The sequence below is a fragment of the Electrona antarctica genome (genome assembly GCF_951216825.1).
Source record: "Electrona antarctica genome assembly, chromosome: 5".
Lineage (NCBI taxonomy): Eukaryota > Metazoa > Chordata > Actinopteri > Myctophiformes > Myctophidae > Electrona > Electrona antarctica.
Window position 1 is genome coordinate 9,285,530 of NC_136810.1, and position 24,643 is coordinate 9,310,172.

The following is a 24,643-nucleotide window of genomic DNA, read 5'->3' on the forward strand; positions in this document are numbered from 1 at the left end:
TTATTATATTTATTTTATTAAATTTGAGTCCTTAACACAAGATCTTGGAAATTATCTGAACCAGTTTGAGACCAAACCTGTTTCAAACAAAAACAAAAATAAAACTCAGTAGGAAAAAAAAGAGAAAGGCATGAGCATAAGCTTTTGATTACAAAATTAATTGATACAAGCACTAAATATACATCCCAGAAAAAAATCTGTTCTTTTCAGGCAAACATTATTAGGGATTCCAGGCCATTTGAAATGATATTGGGCACTTTAAAAATGTGTCCAGCTCCAGTTCTGACCCAACTATACAAGCCATCCAAACAAACCTATCCTATACCCCTTAACTATAGTATATCATATTAATACTTAGTGGTGACCACCGTTGCTGTAGAGTCGCATTTTCCATGTAAAACCTCAATCAGATTGACTTGAATTAAAACAATTCCACAAACAATGCAGTTAAAAAGTCATTCATTTAGCTGTCGCAATTCTCTTGAGTGGTTTAGCTTTGACTTTACATATAATCACAAAAATATCATTGACTTTACAATTACAATTAAGGCATTTAGCAGACACTCTTAATCCAGAGCGATTTACATTAAGCAAGAACAAAAAAAAAAGCATGGGAATACATCACATATATAAAATGCATTTATCATGAAACATGCGTAAGCTAAGAACATAACTAGAACATATCTATATAATGACACTATACATAAACTATAAATATATACTATACTATGCTGTACCTATATACTATGAAGTGCTATGACTTTGCTAGATGTTCCTAGAAGAAATATAAAGGAGTAATGCTTGTCAACTGTTTCCTTGAAACCTTCATTCACAGATGAGGCTGTTCCACCCTGAGCAGATGATCACCAGAAAGGAGGCTGCAGCCAACCATTATGCCATGCGGACACTACACAATTGGCAAGGAGATCATTGACCTGGTCCTGGACAGAACTCACAAGCTGGTGAGCGCCCTGATGATGTGGTTGTTCTTGGCTAACTGTGTACCTTGTGTATGTTAAACTCACTTAAGACAATTGTGTTTTTCTTTCAGGGATTTCTCATCTTTCATAGCTTTGGTGGTGGTGGTGGTGGCTTAACAATTAGACCACTCACTGAGTGCTCTACTTGAATCCCCCTGCTGGCCAGATCAAGGCTTTAATTAAAGCCCCTAATGGACAGTATATATCTGCCCTCAGATCACTGACTCACTCACTCACGGTCACAGAGACAAGGAGTTAAACAGCTCCACAGCTGTTTCAACTTTGAAACTCTGCATACACACACACACACACACACACACACACACACACACGTAGAGAGACACACTCTGGTTCTTTTCGCACTTATACTTTTCTAACTCCTAAAACTATCCATTAAAGCTACCCCTCTACTCTTCAACCAGCTGGAAGCTGGAAGTACCTTCACTAAAAACGCCAGGACAACGCTCCACACGTCCCAAACTCTTCTCCCTTCTGGCTCCAAAACTATGGAATGCACTCCCCATCACAATCAGAACTGCAGCCTCACTCCCAATCCTTCGCCGTAGTCTGAAAACCCACCTCTTCAGACTCCACCATGGCCCGTAGCACTAGCCCCTTAGATAGCACTTTATGTAGACTTAGATAGTATTTTAAATATAGCACGTTATGTAGACTTAGATAGTATTTTAAACAGACTTATATTATGTTACGTAGACAGCACTAGAATTGCATTTTTATGTAGTCATATCACTTTATAGTACACATGTATAATATAGTATAGTATGTATAGTTTACATAGATACTCCACTGTTACGTTCTTAGCTTACACATGTTTCATGATAACTACTTTTATATATGTGATGTATGCCATGCTTTTTGTTATTGCTTAATGTACATCGCTCTGGATTAAGAGCGTCTGCTAAATACCTAAATTGTAAATTGTGGAAGACATTGAAATGTGTTTAGCTTTGACTTTACATATAATCACAAAAATATCATTGACTTTGCTAGAAGTCGCATCACATCTCACCCGTGCCAAAGGTAATCATTAACTGAGCTCTCTTAGTCTTTTGCCATAGTAGAGCAACAAGCTATGTTTACGTTGGAGCAAAGTAAAACTTATGTTGAAATGTAATCTCATGTGCCAAAATGTGAATAAAGCAGTAAAACGGAAGAATGTTACTATGGATAAGATGGTGACGCAGGTAGAATGCAAAGCTGCTTATCCGTCTACTCTCCCAGATATTAAACAACAAACATTATCAAGATCATTAGCCTCGTTACCTAATGGACTGAAAATAAAACCTAGTTCCGTCACTCAACAAGAGTGACAGATTTCATCTCAGTAATTTATTTTGAAGTTGGATATTGCATGTAAAAGTGGATGGATTAGTTATGTAGGCATGTACCCATAGGAGCAGTTAGAAAGAGGAAGTGCAAACACCGCTTGCGTTGATGGGGTGTGTGGGCACTCCCTGGTGGACATTTTAAGGCATCACATCTTAGACGCGGCAGCGATGGCAGAGGCACGGGAGTACACGTGTACAGGTGCACACTGGTCAGGAGAAAGGGAACGGAGGGCGGGGGGATAAAGCAAAGACAGAACATACTTCAAATCCAAGGTTCCATGCAAAATCAGTGACAGCAGATATTTACAGTGTTTTAGGTCCACTAGTTGAAACAAACACACAACCCTGGCAGTGAGCTACAGAGGGAATGAAACCCATAACCTTTGAAGTGGTTTTAACGCGTGGCATCACAACATTTGTGATGCATAATAGATGTAATTTGCCTAACTATATATGAACCCCCTTGAGATGTCACATCTAGTTTTCGAGGGGGTCCAACAACATACAGCAAATACAGAGCAATACAATAGACAGAAACGTTACAACAAATACATCCATGCATACATTACAAAACAAAACAGAAAGCTCTCCCAAGTTGGCCCCACCTAATCACCCCGAAAATAAGGCACTTAGTGCATCATGGTACTCATATAGTGGACATAGATCAAGAATCAGAAATCACAATGTTTGGGGTCCCAGAAGACTACGATCTATACACTCCCAGACAGCTGGAGGTTTTGGCTTTTACCTCCCTAATAGTAAGACGCCATCTACTTCTCCAGTGGAAATCTACTAGACCACCCTCTAGTACCCAATGGCTGAGAGAAGTAATGTCCCTTTTGAAATTGGAGAAAATCAGATATTCTACCAGAGGTAATCTCACTACATTCCAAGAGAAATGGGATCCTTTATTGTTATTCTTTAATCGCCAACTAATCCCTACTCATTGAGTGATTCCCCCCCCCCCCTCTTTCTATCCTTCTTTCTATACTTTCTTCTCTCTCTATGTGTGCTTATGATTATTATTTTTACATGTTTTTAATATTTATTTAAAAAAAATGTGATATATTGTACCATGTTCTTTATGCACTTTTTATTGTATTACTTTCTGATGTCTGTTATGTTTGTTTGTGTATTGGTTTAGAAATGGAAAATGGAGTGGGCAAAGCAATATAATCAGAAGTATTATAAAATGTTGTCATTCCATGTACAGTATACCTAAATAACTATTGTATATATGATGTGACTGAAATGACACCATATACTGATGCCTAACTTCTAATAAAAATATCAATGAAAAAAAAAAAAGAATCAGAAATCAAAAATCAAAAACAAACTATTACAGATACTGTATGCACATGCAGTAAAATGCTTTAGCGAGATAGATACAGAATTACAAACGTGCACATGCATAGATGTCAAATTACAGTATATTTGCAGATTAGTATGTTAGAAACAAATTAAGGCATATCAGAAGCAGGAGCAGGGTATTTGAAGAGAAGTAAGGATAGAGACTTTAAAGATATTGAAGGAGTTGATTGATCTAAGAGAACTGGGGAGATTGTTCCAGTCATCCGGAGCTTTGTATTTGAAAGCACGTCGGCCGACTTCTTTCCTAATGTTGGTGGTATGTATGTATGGTGAGCTAAAGGGATGCAGATACTGTTTTAAATATTCAGGGTAGTTAAAATGAATACATTTGAAGATGAATATGAGCCAATGAAAGTGCTTTCTAGATTTGAGATTTAACCAGTTGAGGGTCTCAAACATGACACAGTGATGTGTCATCTGGTTATTATACGTTACATTAAGAGGATAGAGGTGTGTTTCAGAAGTATTTTGATAAACAATGTCAGCGTAATCTATTAATGGAAGGATCCTAAAGTCAGAGCGGTTCCCCTGGTATGAGACGCACTGACGTCTGAGGTGGAGATATGAGTTGAACCAAAGGACAGACTCTTTTGAGAGACCTATGGAATGAAGTTTGTCGAGAAGTAAGTAATGGTCTACCAAATCAAATGCCTTTGTAAGGTCTATAAATATTGCACCTGTACGCATACTATGTTCGAATGATGAAAATACAACGTTTGTGAATTTTAGAAGTGTTGTGGTTGTTGAGAAATTGGGTCTGAAACCGGATTGGAATGGAGATAGGATATGGGAGTCGTTGACATACTTAGAGAGTTGGTTAAATATTAACTTTTCAAATATCTTGACTGTGCTGTTGATAATAGAGATAGGTCTGTAATTGTTGAGATCATGTGGATCCCCAGCTTTGTGCAGGGGGGTTACACTGACACATTTCCAGATTGAAGGAATATCGCATGTAGATAGAGATAGATTAAATAAATCGGACAGTGGAAATGAAAGACTGTGAGGAGCGATTTTCAAGAACTTAATCTCCAAACCATCTGGCCCAGCAGCACCTGGGTTTAACTCACAGATAGCCTGTTGAACATCAGTTGGAGTAATTCTAGCAAAAGAAAAGGAGCTGCCGACCCTAGAGTTATTCAAGGGAGCGTGAGAATAGGGTGGATCCGATTGTGAGCTACAGACAGAGGAAAAGTGCTGACCAAACGCATTGGCAATTATGGAGGGATCACCGGTTATATTATCATTGATCCTAATGAGATTAGGGCTTTTGTTTGTTTTGTTAAGTATGTTATTGATTCTGTCATTTGGATCATTAGAACTTTGTATAACTGTTGAATACGAACCTTCTGGGCATCTGCGTTGTGCTTGGTGAGCAGATTCTGGACTCTGTTACCATAGTCCTGATGGACTGCCATTAGCTGGCCGACCTGGAGAGGGAAGGAGAGGAAAACAGAACTATGAAATACACTACTTTAACCAAACTACTCTTTTTCAGTGTCTGGAGCCCCTTTTCATTTGGAACAAATGGAACAAAATGGACACGCAAGGGTCCATTTGTTCCATATGCTCAAAGTTACAAACTTGTAATAATAATAATTAATTGCATTTTTACAGCGCTTTTCCAAGTGCTCAAAGCGCTTTACAATGGTTCATTCATTCATACATTGGGAGGTGAAGCGGCGAACAGTCGACGCCAGCGTCACACCAATGGTGGCAAGCTCACACCGACCAACTCACTGGAGGCAACGTAGGGTTCAGTGTCTTGCCCAAGGACACTGCGACATGTAGACAGGAGGAGCCGGGATTGGAACCGCCGACCCAGGGATCATTGGACGACCTGCTCTACCTCCTGAGCCACAGCCGCCCTAAGGGTACTCCGAGGGTCCCCACTTTGAGAACCACTGACCTAGAGAGCTACAAGCTAGAGCGCTACAAGCTAGAGAGCTTCAAGCTAGAGCGCTTCAAGCTAGAGAGCTACACGCTAGAGAGCTACAAGCTAGAGAGCTTCAAGCTAGAAAGCTACAAGCTAGAGAGCTACAAGCTAGAGAGCTTCAAGCTAGAGAGCTACAAGCTAGAGAGCTTCAAGCTAGAGCGCTACAAGCTAGAGCGCTACAAGCTAGAGAGCTTCAAGCTAGAGAGCTACAAGCTAGAGAGCTTCAAGCTAGAGAGCTACAAGCTAGAGAGCTACAAGCTCTGATCGAAGAGTACGACGACTATTATGAGCTTTAAGTAATGTTCCTCACAGGCGTAACTGGCCTATCGTTCCTTCAACTGTGAGGGACGTGATTGGCTTCCTTTTTTCAATTAACCCATTTTGACCTGAGATCAGATTCTAAAAATGTCTTCTACATCCTGACAGTTTTTAGCCTGGCTCCAGCCCCTGAATCGCTAGCCACGCCCATTAAAAAAATATATTCAGGCGATTCAGGGTCTGGTGACGCTCTCGAAGGAGGTCTGAGACTCGGTTGGAAATCTGTACGACGAATCAGCGTCGTTTCAACTCGATGACGTCAAAACAACAGCGCCGTCCAGACACAAACAAACATGGCTGCCCCCACTGCGGTGACTCACGGCCGTATCAATCTGGCTATTAAATCGACGTATGATGAATAGTTTCTTTACAGACACGAGGGGTTTTATAAACATCATCATCCGACATATTTTACCACTTTTGTTTACATGCTAGTAGCGCTCGTTGGCTGTGTTTGTTTGGTTAGCAAACGGGTTAGCCATAGCCACATGATTGACAACAACGTCATCTGCTTTCCTACTATTCTGATTGGTTGGTATGAACCAATCACCGAAGACTGCCTCTTTGTCAACGCCCATCTCAGAAACGGCTGTAGTAGGGAGGGCTTTCAGACTGAATAATGGAGTGAAACGAAATGAAAATTCAGGCTGAGTGTCAGGCTAGACAGTTTTCTGAAAAAGCTATGTTTCTATGTCAGTGGTTCTTCGATTTTTCAAAAATAGCAGACCTACAAGCTCGTAGCGCGCCACTCGGTGGCGGAGTGCAACAGGCCAACAGCACGTGCACCAAGGCCCGCCCCCACTCGATCATGATTGGAGGATGGCCCCTCTCATCCTGATTGGATGAAGGCTTTCTCACCCGCAACCAAAACCGAAACTAGGGTTTTTTGACCCCAGGGGCTTACTGGGACAGGGAGGAACTCCTTACAGTATATGGTCAGCAGCACACTCTATAGTAGGGAGGATTATCCCAAAAAAGTGAAGAAAAGTGATATTTGAATTAAGTGAAATCAATGAATATACCTTTAAGAGTTTTGGGAAGAGAAAATGCAAAACTAGGTAAATGGATTGCAGAGCAAGAATAAAGTGAAGAAGACTCACCCAGCGTTTCTGGATGAAGACCTGGGCTCCTTTCAAGGCCCCTGCCATGTTCTCACACAGTCTCTGTCTCTCCTCTTCATTCAATACTTGTGTGTAGAATTCACGCACCTGACACACACACACACACACACACACACACACACACACACACACACACACACACACACACACACACACACACACACACACACACACACACACACACACACACACACACACACACACACACACACACACACACACACACACACACACACACACACACACACACACACACACACACACACACACACTTAAGTTATTTCAAATTTCCACGTATACGCAGGAACCGAGGAGAGAGACAGACAGACACTTTTATCTAGGAAAACAAGGCTTGGTTTCAATGTGAGACACCTTGTAATAACAAGCGTAAATGTAATCTGAATCCTAAATATTTGGACAGGTTCTGGATGTAAGATGACCCTGTATGACATGATCATACAGGTCTTTATCTGGGTGTGTAGCCTCGCATGGCGAGACGGTTGCCTCCATAGAGTATATAAAAGGATAGAGACTGAACTGGCGCGAAGCTCCGCCCCCCCAGCTATTCATGTCAGTGGAAGTTGCTCAGTGGCGTTTTGAAGCACCCGGAAGACTGCCGGAAGTACCGTCTCAGAACGTCTACTTCCGCATTTGACCACCACATTTTGGTGGTCAAATGCGGAAGTGCAACCGAGCGCTCAATGTTAAAGCCCAGCTGCACGGGGTTTCCCGGTCATGAATCCACGGGTCCGCCTGTAGTGCCTCCTCCTACCACTAGGGCCCAGTGCTTCAACGTTGAATAGCCTCACTGGCCCCTTGGTTGCCTCTCGCAATTTTCAAATGCTTCCGTCATTCAGTCTGGAGAACGGATGCTCTTTTTTAAGTCCACACCCACAACACCAGAGGGAGTGCAACGAACCATGTACAACCCAGATTCGGCACAAACAAGGGACTAAATTCTTTTCGCTCCTATGCCACCAAAATGTGGAACGCCCTACCAACTGTCATTAAGACATGCGAATCCCTTGACTCCTTCAAAACCGCTCTCAAAGGGCACCTACGGATGGCTGCAATTCGAAACTGGCCCCCGTAAAATCTGAATCCCCCCCCCGCCCCCCCCTTTTTCCCCTCACTGTATATATTTCTTTTCCCTTTTTACCTCCTTTATGATGAATTCCTGTTCTGTCTATAGAAGTGTCTATTTGTACGTCTCTAAATGTTTTGATGATTTGAACATGGTGGACCCTATTGGAAACAAGTGTAATGCTTAATTGGGTCGTCCACTCACAGTTAACAGCCTTTGTATTGAGTTTGTGCTTGAAATGTACTGTAATTCTGCAAACTGTTAATAAATTCTTCAATCAATCAATCAATCCATGAGTAAGCGATAAAGCGGATGTGACGCATCCCCTCACTTGGTGCAGCTGCTAAAACAAGTCCCATGGTCTGTGTGTGTGTGTGTGTGTGTGTGCGCGTGTGTGCGTGTGTCATTATGACCCAGCCCTCTGGTGTTTACCTGTGTGACGTTGTCCTCGCTCTCGCTGTTGTAGCGAGCCACATCAGGCGACACCTTGAACTTTGACTCCAGGAAGCGAGGCTGGGTCTCTGGGGCGCTGAAACTGTTGGGGAAATAGTTGGGAGCACCACCTACAGGTCAGACAAGAGAACACACCCCAACTGGTCAGAAGGTTATAATAAAACACATGGGCATGTATACACAGACAAAGTCATTACACACACACGGTTACTGTTTAATGAATTTCTGGGGATATCAATGTTTTCTCATATTTGACACACCATTTGGTTTGGTGTCTGAGTTCAGGACTGACTGACCTTGATTGTCATACATGCACATGGGTCCATCTCGTTGGTAGTTAGAGACGCGGGTCTTGTAGGGACAGTTGACAGGGATCTGGAGGTAGTTGGCCCCCAAACGGTGTCGGTGGGTGTCTGGATAGGAGAACAGACGACCCTACCAGGAGAGAGAGAGACAAACAGTTAGGATTCAGTCTGGATAGGAGAACAGACGACCCTACCAGGAGAGAGACAAACAGTTAGGATTCATGAGAACAGACGACCCTACCAGGAGAGAGACAAACAGTTAGGATTCAGTAGAACAGACGACCCTACCAGGAGAGAGACAAACAGTTAGGATTCATGAGAACAGACAACCCTACCAGGAGAGAGACAAACAGTTAGGATTCAGTAGAACAGACGACCCTACCAGGAGAGAGACAAACAGTTAGGATTCAGTCATCACTACTCAAAAGATAAATGTGTGTAAATCTATTCATAGTTAGCAAGCACATTTCATCTCCAAACTTCTCCACAGATTATAAGAGTATCAAGCATTTAATGCCATGAAACAAATAAGATACGTTTTTTTTATTATAGTGTCCTGCCCAGCCCGCACAGGCTCACAAGACAATTACACAATGTAGATACACCAAGATACACTACAATATACATAAAGTTATGGATACATAAATTGTAAAATATATAAAACAGGAGGTAGAAATAGGGATAATCAAAACTAACAGTAAAGCATGTTTCTCAAAGTCGGGTCTGCAGGCCACCAGATGTCAAAATGGACACACTACACTAAATAAAACACTGAGGATTAATAGTGTAGAAATGTTCATGAAATGGGGTCCATTCCCTTATGCATATCAAACTGGGGGTCCTTGAAGTGAAAAAGGTTAAGAATCACTGCCGTAAACTACGCATAGACTAAATGTTCCGTTACCTGCAGCATCTTGTCAGGACTGGGTTCGATACCCGGTGGCATGTTGCTGGGGTCGAAGGCCAGCTGCTCCACCTCGGCAAAGTAGTTGGCTGGGTTCCTGTTGAGAACCAACCTGCCCACTGGGATCAGAGGGTAATCTTTATGGGACCACACCTAGACAAGCACACAATTCAATAGGTTTTAGTCATTTATTCACAGCAACGTTCCTCAGGGACTCAGGGAATTCTATCCTACCAGGACCTCTAGTCTAGACTATTGTGCAGGGCTGGGGACAATAGTCGCATTACAAATTACAGCTATGCTGTGAATATATGTGATGCATACCATATGATTTACCTCATTAACACAATTTTTCTTTTTTAAATTGTTATTACCATAAACTTTTTTTTTTGTATAGCTAATATCATTGTTGTCTGTCTTCCATTCTATATTGGGCTTTTGGGGAGAAACAAAACTAGAAGGCATGAGGGGGAGGGCTTGTGGGGGATTATTTTGTGTCCAAAGACTGAGTGCTTTATATCTACAGAAAAAAGAATCAATCGAATATGCACCTATGTATAGTCCATGCTCTGGAGAGGGAAGTCTGGAGCTCTCTGGTGGACCTGTTGCCCCTGCGACCCGACAACGGATAAGCGGTTGAAGATGGATGGATGGACCCATGTACAGTATACTGTATGTATTTGTATATGGACCACAAAGGAAACAAGCCTTTTGGCTTTTTGTGTCGTCCATTTAGCATCTTTTTAACTCACTGTACATGTATAATTCCAGTGGTCTGAAAAGATTATTTTTTCTTTTTTTTGTACAGTATGAAATTACAAGTAACAGTACTCCAGTGTACCTTGGTGAGGTCGAAGGGGTTGAAGGGAAAGCTCTCAGCTTGCTCAAAGGTCATGACCTGGATGTAGAAGGTCCAGGAGGGGAAGTTCCCATTGGCGATGGAGTTGAAGAGGTCTTTAATGCCGTAGTCGGGGTCAGCGGCGGACAGACGGTCTGCCTCCTGAACGGTCAGGTTCTTTATGCCCTGGTCAGTCTGAGAAAGAACAAAAACAGGACTGACAATTAATCCAAGGCAGATATTTACATTAGGCATGGCAATTTTAAGTGATTTCCACATTCGAATACACGCAGCAACAAAAACGGAAAGGAAAAAAAAGGCAGATCTATAATTTTTTTACTATATGGATGTGGGCAGATATTCATAGATAGCAGTTACTGTAAATCAATGTCTCCTGTCAAAACATTTAACTTTTAATATAGAACAGGGTAAATATACATTTATACAACTGTATTTTTGTGTTACAAAGCAATACATTGAACAAAGAGTACTCGAAAATCCAAGCCAATAATCCCTAATTTACATTTCAGAAATTAAATGACACTATTGTATGTAATGGAAAATGTTAAATGCATTCTTGCAGTATTTACAGAATAAAAACAACCTCAGTACAGTATTGTAGGGACTGTAGCATCATTTACACAACATCACACTGAATGTAATACTGGCCTTGTAGTGGAACTTGCAGTAGACGGCCTCGTCCTGAGCATTGACCAGTTTGAAGGTGTGTGAACCATAGCCGTTCATGTGCCGGTGGCCGTCCGGTAGGCCACGGTCACTGAACAGAAACGACACCTGGTGGACAGAGAGGGAACTTTAATCAATCCATCTTTGACTTTTTAAATTACATTTTTTTTTGGCTTTCGCCTTTATTTTATATATTTTATGGAGGGACAGACAGTAGGCTGACAGGAAATGGGGAGAGAGATGGGGGGGGAAGACATGCAGTAAAGGCCGTCGGGATCGGGAGTCGAACCCGCAGCACACTGCCAGACTGGATTACCAGCCAAGGTGCCTGGACCACTGAGCCATGGCCCAGGCCCCATCTTTGACTTTTTAACCAGAAGAAAGGATATACATCGTGAACCCAAAACAGAATACAGTAAGATTGTATTTGCTTTTGTTTGTTTTTCCTCTCAAGGAAAGAGCGCAGTCCACTCTAATCTGAACTCATCTCTGCACTGATATTATCGACTGTAGGAGAGCCGAGAGAGAGAGACAGTGTACAACAGTGATTCTCAACCTGTGGGTCGGGGGCCCACTGCTGGACCCACTGGGCCGTGAGGATACTGCAAGTAAGCCCCCAAATAATTGCCAAAACAATTAAATGATGAAATAACATAAATATTGTGATGATGATAAAACAAAAGTCATGGTATTTATTCGTAAAACATTGAAAACGTTGTTTTAACCGTTACCCTATATTAGATAAATATGAACTTTGCCTTTGATCCAAGCAGGAACATAATGGATTGATTGTTTATTGAGATGAACGTGCTCTGAAAATGCACGTGGCCCACCCATCTGACCACTTGACACAGCAGCCGTGAGGCAGAAAGAAGAGACAGGAGGTTTAGCACATGAACAACACGAGATGTTGCAGACCATCTGAAACACTTACAGTTTACCAACACCGGATGTTGCAGTTAGTCCTGTCACAATTATTACATCCTTAAGTTGCAACGAGTTGCAACTCCTTGCTACAAAACACTTTGAAGGCATGTCACACCAATGCAACTGCCATATCAAATAATGGTTGCGAGTAGTTGCATGACAGTTGCGAGTCGTTTACTTAACACATTTTGAACTGAGATCAGATTCTAAAAATGTCTTTTTTTCTGAAAAAGCTATGTTTCTATGTCAGTCGTTCTTCGATTTTTCAAAAATAGCAGACCTACAAGCTCGTAGCGCGCCACTCGGTGGCGCGCTATGAGCTTGTAGATCTGCTATTTTTCAATAGCTAAAGCATAACATAATGCTAACACCAAAAGGGGTACCCGCCCAAAATGGGTTAAAACACTGTGTCCCGCAACCAGCAAAGACATGGATGTGCGCAACTCATTGTTTGCATACCGGTATTCAGTATCTGCCTTGTTTCAACACCTAAACGACTAACAGAATTGTATTTTTTTTATGTACAATGCCATCTATACGTTATAATATTAATCACAATTATTTGCACAACAACTGTCAACTATAACGTACTGTTGTACATTTGACCAACACAGGATGTTGCTTGAGACACAGAGGTCCGATCCACCTCAGCACACATCATGGAGGTGGATGAAAATGATGTTACCTGATGCAGACATTCAGGCCGGAGACTCCAGAAGTCCCACACCATGTCTGGGTCCTTCATGTGGGTCTGCGGGTTCCTCTTCTGAGAGTGGATAAACGATGGGAACTGAAGGGGTTGAAGAAAGGTTGTCAAATATTATACTTTACTCATAAATAGACATAAAACATGTTTTCTGGTTATTTGGTTTTAGATATCTGCCACAAGATCTAAATATTTAGCTGCCGTTAAGGTTTAGATCACCCAAATCTATTTGTAATCCAATTCTGTTACAGTATTACTCTATACAGAGAAGAAACAATCGAAACTCTCTGTAGAAGTCTTAGGGGTCTATTTTTAATAATGTTTTAATATCTGCAGCAGCAGTCGACCGAATACTGATGTGTTTTGGTACGCATGCCTTTATCAGTGTTAAAAGTATTATTATAACCAGCATCTGCTGGAATAGGCCTCTCAAGACACAGGTTAAAAAGACAAACCACTTCCAAACATGACACATCAACGTCAGGTATTACAGTAGCTACAAACAGTAGATTGTTGCATTTGGCTGGTAAGTGGTAACTACCCCGTACGTACAGTGTTTTCATTTGGTTGGTAGCCAGTACAGATCTTTCTACAGAGTACCAGGCAGGTACTTAACATTCCTTACGTCGAGACACGACTACAGTCATGTCACATGCTACTTAAAGCAAAAGGAAAGTTTGACATTTTTGCCTGCCATAGGATTAATGGTAGTAGGGTCACAAGAAACCCCTATAAAAAAAGATTGCCCAATAGTGACAGCCGCTCAGCAAGTGGATTAATTTTTTTTTAAAGCAAAAAAAAGCAAGTGGATTCATGAATGTATGTATATAGACAATATTTTAGGCCAATAAAAAAAAAAGACTATACCAAATTTCCCACCCGTCCACCTCAGCTGCCGGACTACAAGAATGACGTAAGGGATCGGAGAGACGCTTTGGGACGCGTCTTAAAACACATCTGGTTGAATCACAAACATTGTCGAGAGTGGCTGTGATCAACTGCGGGTGGCAAGAAGCTACCGCGTTCCGGTCAATATTCCAGTAACTAATGATTTTGACAGCCAAAACTGCTGGAGAAAAAAGGAAAAAACCAACATGATGTTCATTCATGCCCTCTTCCCTTTCTTTGGTGAACCACAGACTGGATAGGGTGCAAAGACTGATAATAAAAATGCAATAAAAACAGTGTTCTTATTGTGGGTCATCTGTTTTTATTAGGCTCTGTAGAGAAATTGCGATGCTGCCAATAAATATTAAGGTTATCATTCGCAAGAAGCCTCCCTCTCTTTATCACACACACACCACACACCACACACGCGCGCCTCACCAGCAGGGCATCCCTGATAAAGAAGATGGGTGTGTTGTTTCCTGTAAGGTCCCAGTTTCCCTCCTCTGTGTAAAACTTCACTGCAAATCCTCGTGGGTCACGGACCGTGTCTGCAGAGCCCGACTCCCCCGCTACAAGTCAACAGCAGATAAAATATATTAAATGTCATTAAATGAGATTGGATTTTACTTCCATTTTTAAAGGATATGTTAATGTGTCAGTATAAGCTCTGATCTCTTTTACTGGCTCTGTGTGCTTTGCAAGTAGATATAATTTTTAGTTACTCCACTTAAGCCCAAACCGCACCAATGATTCTCCATGCAACTCATTGCAACATGCAACTACTTGCAAATGTTTTGTTGCAAGGAGTTGCGAGTGGTGTGGATTGGGCTTTAGGATGCTCGCAATACAATAGGAGGCATAGGTTGCACACTAGTTAGCTTTCTGGTGTTGGCAAGATTGTGAGGAAACATCAAGTGGCTTCATGGCTGCGTAGGATATTCCATAATGTGACCCATGCATGTGGTTATTTATTTAAATATATATTTTTATGGCTTTTTTGCCTTTATTTGATAGGGTACAGTAATGCGACAGGAAAGGGGAGAGAGATGGGGGGGGGGGGTAAGACATTGGGCAAAGGCCGACGTGCTCGGGACTCGAACCTGCCGCACGCCGTCAGGCTGGATTACCGGCCTAGGTGGTTATTTTAAAACAGTTCATTTCATTTCAATCTTCCTCCAAATAAAAGCAAATATTCATATTCATGGCAAGAAGAGAGATGTCTCTGTGTGTGTGTGTGTGTGTGTGTGTGTGTGTGTCTCTCTCTCTGTCTGGGGCTTATCTCGATCAGCATCATATTTCTTGTGCACACTGCCAGTGGGCCAGGTGTTTGAAATATTTATACAAACTACAGCGGTGCCCATGGGGCCTCTACAGCGGTGCCCATGGGGCCTCTAGAGCGGTGCCCATGGGGCCTCTACAGCGGTGGCCATGGGGCCTCTAGAGCGGTGCCCATGGGGCCTCTACAGCGGTGCCCGTGGGGCCTCTACAGCGGTGGCCATGGGGCCTCTACAGCGGTGGCCATGGGGCCTCTACAGCGGTGCCCATGGGGCCTCTACAGCGGTGCCCATGGGGCCTCTACAGCGGTGCCCATGGGGCCTCTACAGCGGTGCCCATGGGGCCTCTACAGCGGTGCCCATGGGGCCTCTACAGCGGTGCCCATGGGGCCTCTAGAGCGGTGCCCATGGGGCCTCTACAGCGGTGGCCATGGGGCCTCTACAGCGGTGCCCATGGGGCCTCTACAGCGGTGCCCATGGGGCCTCTACAGCGGTGCCCGTGGGGCCTCTACAGCGGTGGCCATGGGGCCTCTACAGCGGTGCCCATGGGGCCTCTACAGCGGTGGCCATGGGGCCTCTACAGCGGTGCCCATGGGGCCTCTACAGCGGTGGCCATGGGGCCTCTACAGCGGTGCCCATGGGGCCTCTACAGCGGTGGCCATGGGGCCTCTACAGCGGTGGCCATGGGGCCTCTACAGCGGTGGCCATGGGGCCTCTACAGCGGTGCCCGTGGGGCCTCTACAGCGGTGGCCATGGGGCCTCTACAGCGGTGCCCGTGGGGCCTCTACAGCGGTGGCCATGGGGCCTCTACAGCGGTGGCCATGGGGCCTCTACAGCGGTGGCCATGGGGCCTCTACAGCGGTGCCCATGGGGCCTCTACAGCGGTGCCCATGGGGCCTCTACAGCGGTGCCCATGGGGCCTCTACAGCGGTGGCCATGGGGCCTCTACAGCGGTGGCCATGGGGCCTCTACAGCGGTGGCCACTGGCCTACTTGGAACGATGCAAGTTGGAAATGCATGCCCCACCCAGATAGTATGTCTGTGTACCTTTTATGCCAATACATAGAGTTAAGTTCTTTGTCAGGCATTCCCAAATAAGGAGTAATATGCAGACGTCAGACACCACTCCCTGTGGGAATGTGGAACAGGTGTGTCGAATTTCAAGTCGGTGGGGCGAACGGTCCCCGAGTTACGTGGATTACACACGTAATCTTCTGAATGTGAGGGGAAAGCTCTTAATCCAGAGAGACTTACATTAAGCAATAACAAAAAAGCATGGCATACATAACATATATAAAAAGTAGTTATCATGAAACATGTGTAAGCTAAGAACGTAACAGTGGAGTATCTATGTAAACTATACATACTATACTATATTATATATGTGTACTATAAAGTGCTATGACTACATAAAATGCAATTCTAGTGCTGTCTACGTAACATGCTATAAGTCTGTTTAAAATACTATCCAAGTCTACATAAAGTGCCATGTCATTCTTACCCACAGTGGAGAAGCGGATAGCGATGGGTGTCATTTTACCCATGGATTCAAACACCTTGGCCTTGCTGTAGCATCTGATGTCATGAGTAACCTCAAAATAGCCAAATGCTCCTGTAGAGAGGGAAATGACATAACTGAGACAATATATACTGTATATATATATATATGACCTAAATTAGATGAAAATACATGATGACAAGAAAACAGTTTGTTTGTCCACCAGCCAGATGATGTATCAGCTACTTTTTCAAACAGAACAGAGCCTTTGGATGGTGAATGATACTAGTCGCTTTCCAAAGAAAACTTTAAAGGGTCTATGAACTTTCTGTACTGTAGGTTGTTCAAGAAACAAGAAAAAAAAAACATGGCTAAAATAGCGACGCCAGGTTGAAGGTGGTTAAGTGAGTGAGTCAGGAACGGAAGTCATTGGGCCAATGTGTATGTTCAACAACAGGTTGAACAAGTAGAACTCGGGCTTAAAGGTGTAGTGAAATGGCTTTTTGGGGCATTTTATTTTGAAGTTTCAGCCTCAGATGGCAGGATCTAAGTCTCTGAAGACCAATCAGAGCGTCCTATCCCTCCAGGCTATGGGTCCTATAGGTCTGTCTCATGCACAGTGGTTTGTTTACAAAGTGACAGAGACGGCAGAAAAGCCAGGGGATTTTTTTCTAACCTGTACACAACCTATATACATATTTTAGTGTGATGATTAAGTTGAAAACGAGTAATACACTGTCTGGATGTCATCTTGAATTGGATTAAAAACGGAGGATTTCTGTAATCAGTAGCACCTGTGTTTGGACGGACGTGCAGATATGGGACTCAAATGGGTGAGCTTCATTTTTATTGGCTTTTATTGATGTGGGCCTCGACACCGAGGAGACACCTCGTCACCTTTAAGCCTTATTGCAGAGATTAAAATAGGGTGCATTTTGCATCCCAAAACGCAGTTTATAGTTAAGGGACGCAATAAAACAACGACCTCTGCATCCATGGGATGCACTACTGTACTAGTTTTTTTTTGCTAGCTTTAGTTATAATAATAATTTCTTCTTCTGTTTTCTACATGAATATAACCACATTATAACCATATAAAATGAAATGGGAGTTAAATGCTGCAATTTGTAAAAATGGCAAAATATGACTCCTAACGTCATTGAAGTGGGACTCATAAAATGTCCCTGGGACTCATCTAAAAGACCATCCCTGCATCCCGGGACTCATTACATTGAAAACCTATTTAAATCACTGTTATTGTGTTTGATCCTCTACCAATGCCTTACCCGCCCCTTTGGCATGGACCACTCTCTCTGGGATGCGTTCTCTGTCGAAGTGGGCCATCTCATCCGTGAACACCACATCCTGGACGAGCAGGGGACCCCTGGGGCCCACCGTCTGCGAGTTCAGCTTATCCCCGACGGGATGACCGCCTCCTGTCGTCAACACATCTCGTTTCTGGCAAACAAAAAACATTCATTCAAGATTCAGGTTTACTTGCAATTCAGAATGACAATATGACTGATATTCACATAAATGGTGGTCAGTTTTCTTGATTAGAGGACGAGGCATTTCACTAGAACAACACTAGGCAACTTTATAAGTTAAAGGGGAATTTCTCCCTAACCCTTTTTTTACAAAAGTAAGTTGATAATTATGTATATTGACCAAAAAATAAATATAAAAAAATAAATAAAGATATAGCGGAGCTGAAGCTGCAGCTGGAGCTGCTGCTGGAGGGGTCTAACGCTAGAACTCCTATTCAATCGCGCAATTGTTTTTGAGTGGTGTAAACCACTCCTACGACTGGCTTTGTTAGTTTACGTGTCTGTCTGTCTGTCTGTCTGTAAAAAATGAGCATGGTTGCTACGGTCACCCAGTTCACCCGGGTGTGATTTCATTACGTCAGACATTACGTCAGACCACAGCTGATCAGGCTATATAAGACCTTACACCACTCAGTTCACACGGGTGTGGTTTTTGAGTGGTGTAAACCACTCCTACAACTGGCTTTGTTAGTTTACGTGTCTGTCTGTCTGTGCTCAAAAAATGAGCATGGTTGCTACGGTCACCCAGTTCACCCGGGTGTGATTTCATTACGTCAGATCAGAGCTGATCAGGCTATATAAGACCTTACACCACTCAGTTCACACGGGTGTGATTTTTTCATTATAGTTTAGTTTTAGTTAGTTTTGGCTTTATTTTTTTCTAATTCAGTTAGTTTTTAGAGCGGGTTTGCTAGTTATTATTTAGTTTTTATTTTGGTGAAATGCTTAGTTTTAGTTTAGTTATAGTTTAGTTTTAGTTTTTTAAACTAAAAAACTATAACTAAAACTATAAAAACTAAAACTATAACTAAGGGTATTTTTTCTATAATTTCAGTTAGTTTTGTGAATTTATTTTTAGTTTTTATTTAGTTTCAGTTAACTAAAATGTTTTTTTAATTCTAGTTTTCGTTTTTTAGTTAACTATTATAACCTTGCTCTGAAGGTACAATATGACACTGGCAAAATACCATCTCAGAAACTCAGAAAGACTCACAACGTGCCACGTTGCGACGGGTCGTGACTCGTGAGATTGTAGATTGGCCATTTTTGCTACTTTTGTTTGACACTGTAGTCTGACGGAGTAGGGCATTAATTCACAAAATAAATACAAAAGATGTTGAAATAGAGATATAAGGTTTCTGCCCGGCATGCAGCAACGATTTAATAGAGATATAAGGTTTAATAGAGATATAAGGTTTAATAGAGATATAAGGTTTCTGCCCGGCATGCAGCAACGATTTAATAGAGATATAAGGTTTAATAGAGATATAAGGTTTAATAGAGATATAAGGTTTCTGCCCGGCATGCAGCAACGATTTAATAGAGATATAAGGTTAGTTACACCACTCAGTTCACACGGGTGTGATTATTATTTGTTTACATCTGTTCTAGATGATGTGACAGCAACACATCCTGGTCTACGTGAGCTGATGTTAGACCCCTCCAGGAGCAGCTTCATCTCCAGCTGCAGCTTCAGCTCCCCTATATCTTTATTTATTTTTTAATAAAATAAATTGTCAATACACATAATTATCAACTTACTTTTGTAAACAAAAAGGGTTAGGGAGAAATTCCCCTTTAACATTTTTAGCTTGAACACAATGACATCTTCAAAAACTGCATTTGAGGGTGTCACAGACTCGTCTACCCCAATCACAGTTATTTGGGGCAATCTCATCAACAGTGTACGGCAAAGAGCGTTTTGTTGCATTAATCCAGAGTGAGAGTCCAGTGACCATTGGTGGCAAAACAGATCCACCATTCTTTTAATAGAAAATACTACTTCTGCCACTAAATTCAACATGTTCTCCTATTCACAGCAACAACATTACCAAAGCATGTTTTAGCTATTGAAAAATAGCAGACCTACAAGCTCGTAGCGCGCCACTCGGTGGCTTGTAGGTCTGCTATTTTTGAAAAATCGAAGAACGACTGTCATTTTCAAACAGACATTTTTAGAATCTGATCTGAGGTCAAAATGGGTTAATCCAGAGTGAGAGTCCAGTGTAAAGAGTCTATTGGTGGCAAAACAGATCCACCATTTTTTTAATAGAAAATACTACTTCTGCCACTGAATTCAACATGTTCTCCTATTCACAGCAACAACATTACCAAAGCATGTTTATCTAACCAAGCTCTTGGCATTGCCATGCTGATCAAAGTCACGTGTTAGTGGTTTTGTAAGGTTTGGTTTGCTGTGGTTCAAACTTCAAAGGCCAAAAACAAAAAAAAGGCCAGACAAACCTTGGTGGACCGTAGGGCACATGGCTGTTGTCTTTGTCAGCTGAAACTAGCTATGAAAAGACAGGCATGTACAAAACCACTACTGTCTATAAATCACTTCTAATTTCATACCAATCACAATATTTAACAGTAACTGCACACGAGTGTCAGCATCATCAGCTCCACAAAGATGAAGGATAAATACATGATGATGATGGGAGAATTCATATTATTTAACAACAGAATCATTTTTTAATCTGCAGTGCATACCAGTATCATGCTCCCACTGTGGATTGTGGAATATATTTGGCTAAATTTCGAGCCGGGAGGCTCTTCCTCAGAACTTATGATCATCATGAATGATCATCATCATAAGGTCTGAGGGAGAGCTAATCATAAGGTTTGAGGAATGTTGCCAAATACATTTCACAGTGGGAATGGGCATGATGCTGCCATGCTGGCGTGCAGGGTTTGTTTTGACCACCCAGCCCAGAGGGGTTATGAGAGTGCGTGGTCTTTGTCTTTTTCAGACTTCATGTATTTATCAACAATGACTCATTGTTGGAGTGACTTTGAGGGAAAGGCTCTCTCGACTCAAGGACAGTCTGGAAGAGTTCAGGAATATTATACTGGCCACGTGCAGAATTGTGTTGAATTTTGCAAAATTCCAACACAGACGAAGGCCTGCGCAGCAGCCGTAAAACCAAACGGTGTTGGAATATGCAAAATACGTAGGCCTGCGACTGCGCGCCGAAGCGCGTCTGTTTCATTGGACTGCTGCTGTTGATCCTTTCCCAGCGAGCACGGTCAGGACCTGGACGAAATAGTGATGTCTTGATTGTGGCCAGATCAAGTCAAACCAAGACTAGTCAGATCTGGCCCAGAATATCACCTGATTTCAACCAACATACATTCTGCACACTGAGACAGACATCATCCCTGGATGAATCAGAGAGACTCCGATCGAGGCCAGATCAACATAAGTCATATCATAACTAGTCAGATCTGGCCCAGAATAAGCTATATTAGTTCAACTGGTGAAGACGTCCTGGAAATGACGTAAAGATCATCCCCATATGGGCTGTGATCTGGCCTAGCCCTGAATGTCCCCATATGGGCTGTGATCTGCAGATTGTATATTCCTTTCATTATTGGAGTGAGTCATAGCCTTGTCATTATGACCCAGCAAATATGTATACATACAGTACAACATAGGATGAATGTGGAAGTACCAGAAACACGAGCGTCATCAACATGACATGACACATTTGTGTCCGTGGCAAAGACTAGGCCTTGTCCGTGGCAAATTTTTTATATTCTGTTTTACACACCATTATAATGTTCTTAGTTTGATGTATGAGACCCAATTACTTCATGTTAAGTTTTTACATACATACATACATACATACATACATACATACATACATACATACATACATACATACATACATACAATTATTGTATGTATGTATGTATGTATGTATGTATGTATGTACATACATGGTAACAAAACTGGTAATATTATTGTATCATGTGGTTATGTCCGTGGCAAATTTAAAATTTTGACAAAAGTATCCACACAAACCAACCAACATGGTGATGCACCCTGGAATTGGAAACACAGTAGCTAAAGTCATTTAGTGCATCGTTTCTAAATCTATTCGATATCAAAGACAAAAGAGTGGATTGTTTAAAAGGTCGCCCTGGTCTGTGATTATGTAAGAATGAGTAGACAGTAGACACAGGGTCAAAGTTCAAGTGCAACCCCTGTTTCTCCTATGGGAAATTGACCAAATTAGAACCTCATTCGTCTAAGAATTTATGTTATGCTTATATCCGATAGAGAAAAATAGATATAATAGCATGCATGCAGCTCTCTTGGTCATTGGTTCGGCTTGAGTTATATTGCACCACTGAATGAGATAATATCTACAGTATCTCACTAACATGTACTAACATGGTTTAACGCTGCAACACCCGGATATATTTCTACTTGCAAAAAAGAGATTTCAACCGTACTATTACTTGTACTACTAGCGGACTTGGTAGAGGAAATTATGTAAAAAAAAAAAAAAAAAGAATATGCAAATCTTATGCACATTTATAATAATTATTAAAATAGTAATAAATTAATAATTTACATTTGGGGGATATTTTTCACAATAATAAATAAAACATGTTCTAGACATTCTAATGATCACACAAATATATATATCACAGGCATTTTACTTTAATACTTTTATCAGGGTTAAAGGTTATAGGTTAAAAAAAAATCAGAGATTTTGAAGTTGTGTGAATTTCTGTTATAGGCAAATACCATGACCAATGGCATTGCAAGACAATGAACATCAATGATGATGTTTAGGTGAAAAAAGAACAGAAAAAAATACATGACTTAATTCATTAAAATATAGGGTTAAAGTCGCCCTTTACTCGTAGATCAGCTACTGAAGCTGCTAGCATTTCCCCTCGAGTGATTCAGTGATATTTAACCAATACAATGTTCATACTGCTATAAAGCTTTCCAGTTCACAATTAAGATGCCATTAATGCAAACCTTACGGGCTAATAATTCACATGTTGATCAAATCAAACGCAACATTTGGGTCAAATGTTGTTTTTGTTTTGTTATGCTTGTTTTGTTTTGTCTCGTTTTGTTTTTTTGTTGTATTTTCATCCTTTTATAGCTATTTTTGAATATTAAAAGGGCTGGCATTATAAGCTGAGGCTTCTGCCAAACACTCCCTTTTGGTCAACAAAAAAACCCTGAATACATTGTATAAGGTGTGATTATTTTAAATGACCAATAAACTTGAACTTGAAATAAAACGTTTGTTTGCGTTAATTCTGCATTGCAGTCAGACGACCTCTCACCCATTTATTTAGCCACATAATATCCAAGTGGACCTGCGCCTACACATCTTTCACGAGACGTAAACGTATACAAAATATACCAACCTGAGAGCTTCGGCTCTCCTTCCACAGTTTCATCTGGTCGGTAGCCTTGTCCCTGGAGTCCGCCATGATGTTCACAGATCAACGGTCACACGTCAAATGAAGAGCAAAGGCTAGGGGAGTCTGAAGTTGAACTGTTTACACACGAAGATGCTTCCTGGACTTTGCACGGTATCCCCGCCCCCTGTGCGCCCCTCTGCTGTGATTGGCTGGCTTGTCGTCAACTGACCTATATTTCAGGACACACTTGAAGGCAGGGGGATATTTAAGGACACTAGTAAAAGAAGGGGAAGTTTAAACAACAAGTCTGTTGTTTTGAAACCATGTGGCCAAACAGTCTAATTTCTAAAACTGTTGTTTTGAAAACATGTGGTCAAACAGTCTAATTTCATCATGTGTGTTTAAGGTTAAAGATATTCATCTATCTATCTCTTTATTTTATTTTATTTTTCAAATAGATGCAGTTTGATATCCATTGGGGCCACAGACCACCATCTCCAAATTCTCCATCCATGGGACCTCGACCTACAAAATCACTACACTGAGTGTACAAAATCCATCCATTTTACACACTGTTACAGACCTGTAACAGTCTCTTGGGGCAGGGGACATCAATATATTCTCCAAGACTTTGCCTTTGTTATGTCTGTAGATGTTTTTCTTTGTGTTTTGTTTTCACATATCACGTTTTGATCATAAGACGGCAAGACCCAATACTGAATGTCAGTCTCCAGTTTTTCTTTGTTTTGTTTTTACATATCACGTTTTGATCACAAGACCCAATACTGTCTCCTGTTTTTCTTTGTTTTGTTTTAAATGGTAAATGGTAAATGGTGCATTTATATAGCGCCTTTATCCAAGGCGCTTTACATAGATTGTGCATTACATTCACCCATTCACACACACATTCATACACCGATTGCGGCGGAAGCCATGCAAGGCACCAACCAGCACATCAGGAGCAATTAGGGGTTCAGTGTCTTGCCCAAGGACACTTCGACATGTAGACAGGAGGAGCCGGGATTCGAACCGCCGACCCATGGATCATTGGACGACCTGCTCTACCTCTTGAGCCACAGTTTTACTTTTTACATATCACGTTTTGATCATAAGACTCAATAATTGGTAGCCTCCAGTTTTTCTTCAGAATATGTATGGATTTACATTGACATTTGACACGTATTATTGCAGGGGTCATCGCCATGCTGGCTTGTGGTGGACAAACTGGACATTGTGGTCAAGAAATTACCTCCCCCTGGCCAGCCGGGGCTAGCCTGGC

The 24,643-nt window shown here is 41.9% G+C and overlaps 1 protein-coding gene across 2 annotated transcripts; it reads right to left on the bottom strand.

Moving 5' to 3' along the window:
- Nucleotides 1-23,528, bottom strand: cat (catalase). Of its 2 annotated transcripts, XR_013790093.1 has the most exons (14): nucleotides 23,368-23,528; nucleotides 17,926-18,097; nucleotides 16,643-16,753; nucleotides 14,306-14,436; nucleotides 12,959-13,063; nucleotides 11,329-11,454; nucleotides 10,663-10,854; nucleotides 9,822-9,974; nucleotides 8,909-9,047; nucleotides 8,592-8,722; nucleotides 7,055-7,162; nucleotides 5,047-5,130; nucleotides 1,931-2,535; nucleotides 1-494 (listed from the first exon to the last, which is right to left on the bottom strand). XR_013790093.1 is itself a non-coding variant. In XM_079501850.1 (13 exons), exons 1-13 carry the CDS (start codon nucleotides 23,431-23,433, stop codon nucleotides 2,476-2,478), a joined length of 1,578 nt encoding a protein of 525 aa, XP_079357976.1. In that variant the 5' UTR covers nucleotides 23,434-23,528; the 3' UTR covers nucleotides 1-2,475. The 2 variants fall into 2 exon arrangements, 1 of the variants encoding a protein (XP_079357976.1); XM_079501850.1 differs by having other exon boundaries at nucleotides 1-2,535.
- Between the last annotated feature and the right edge of the window lie 1,115 nt (nucleotides 23,529-24,643).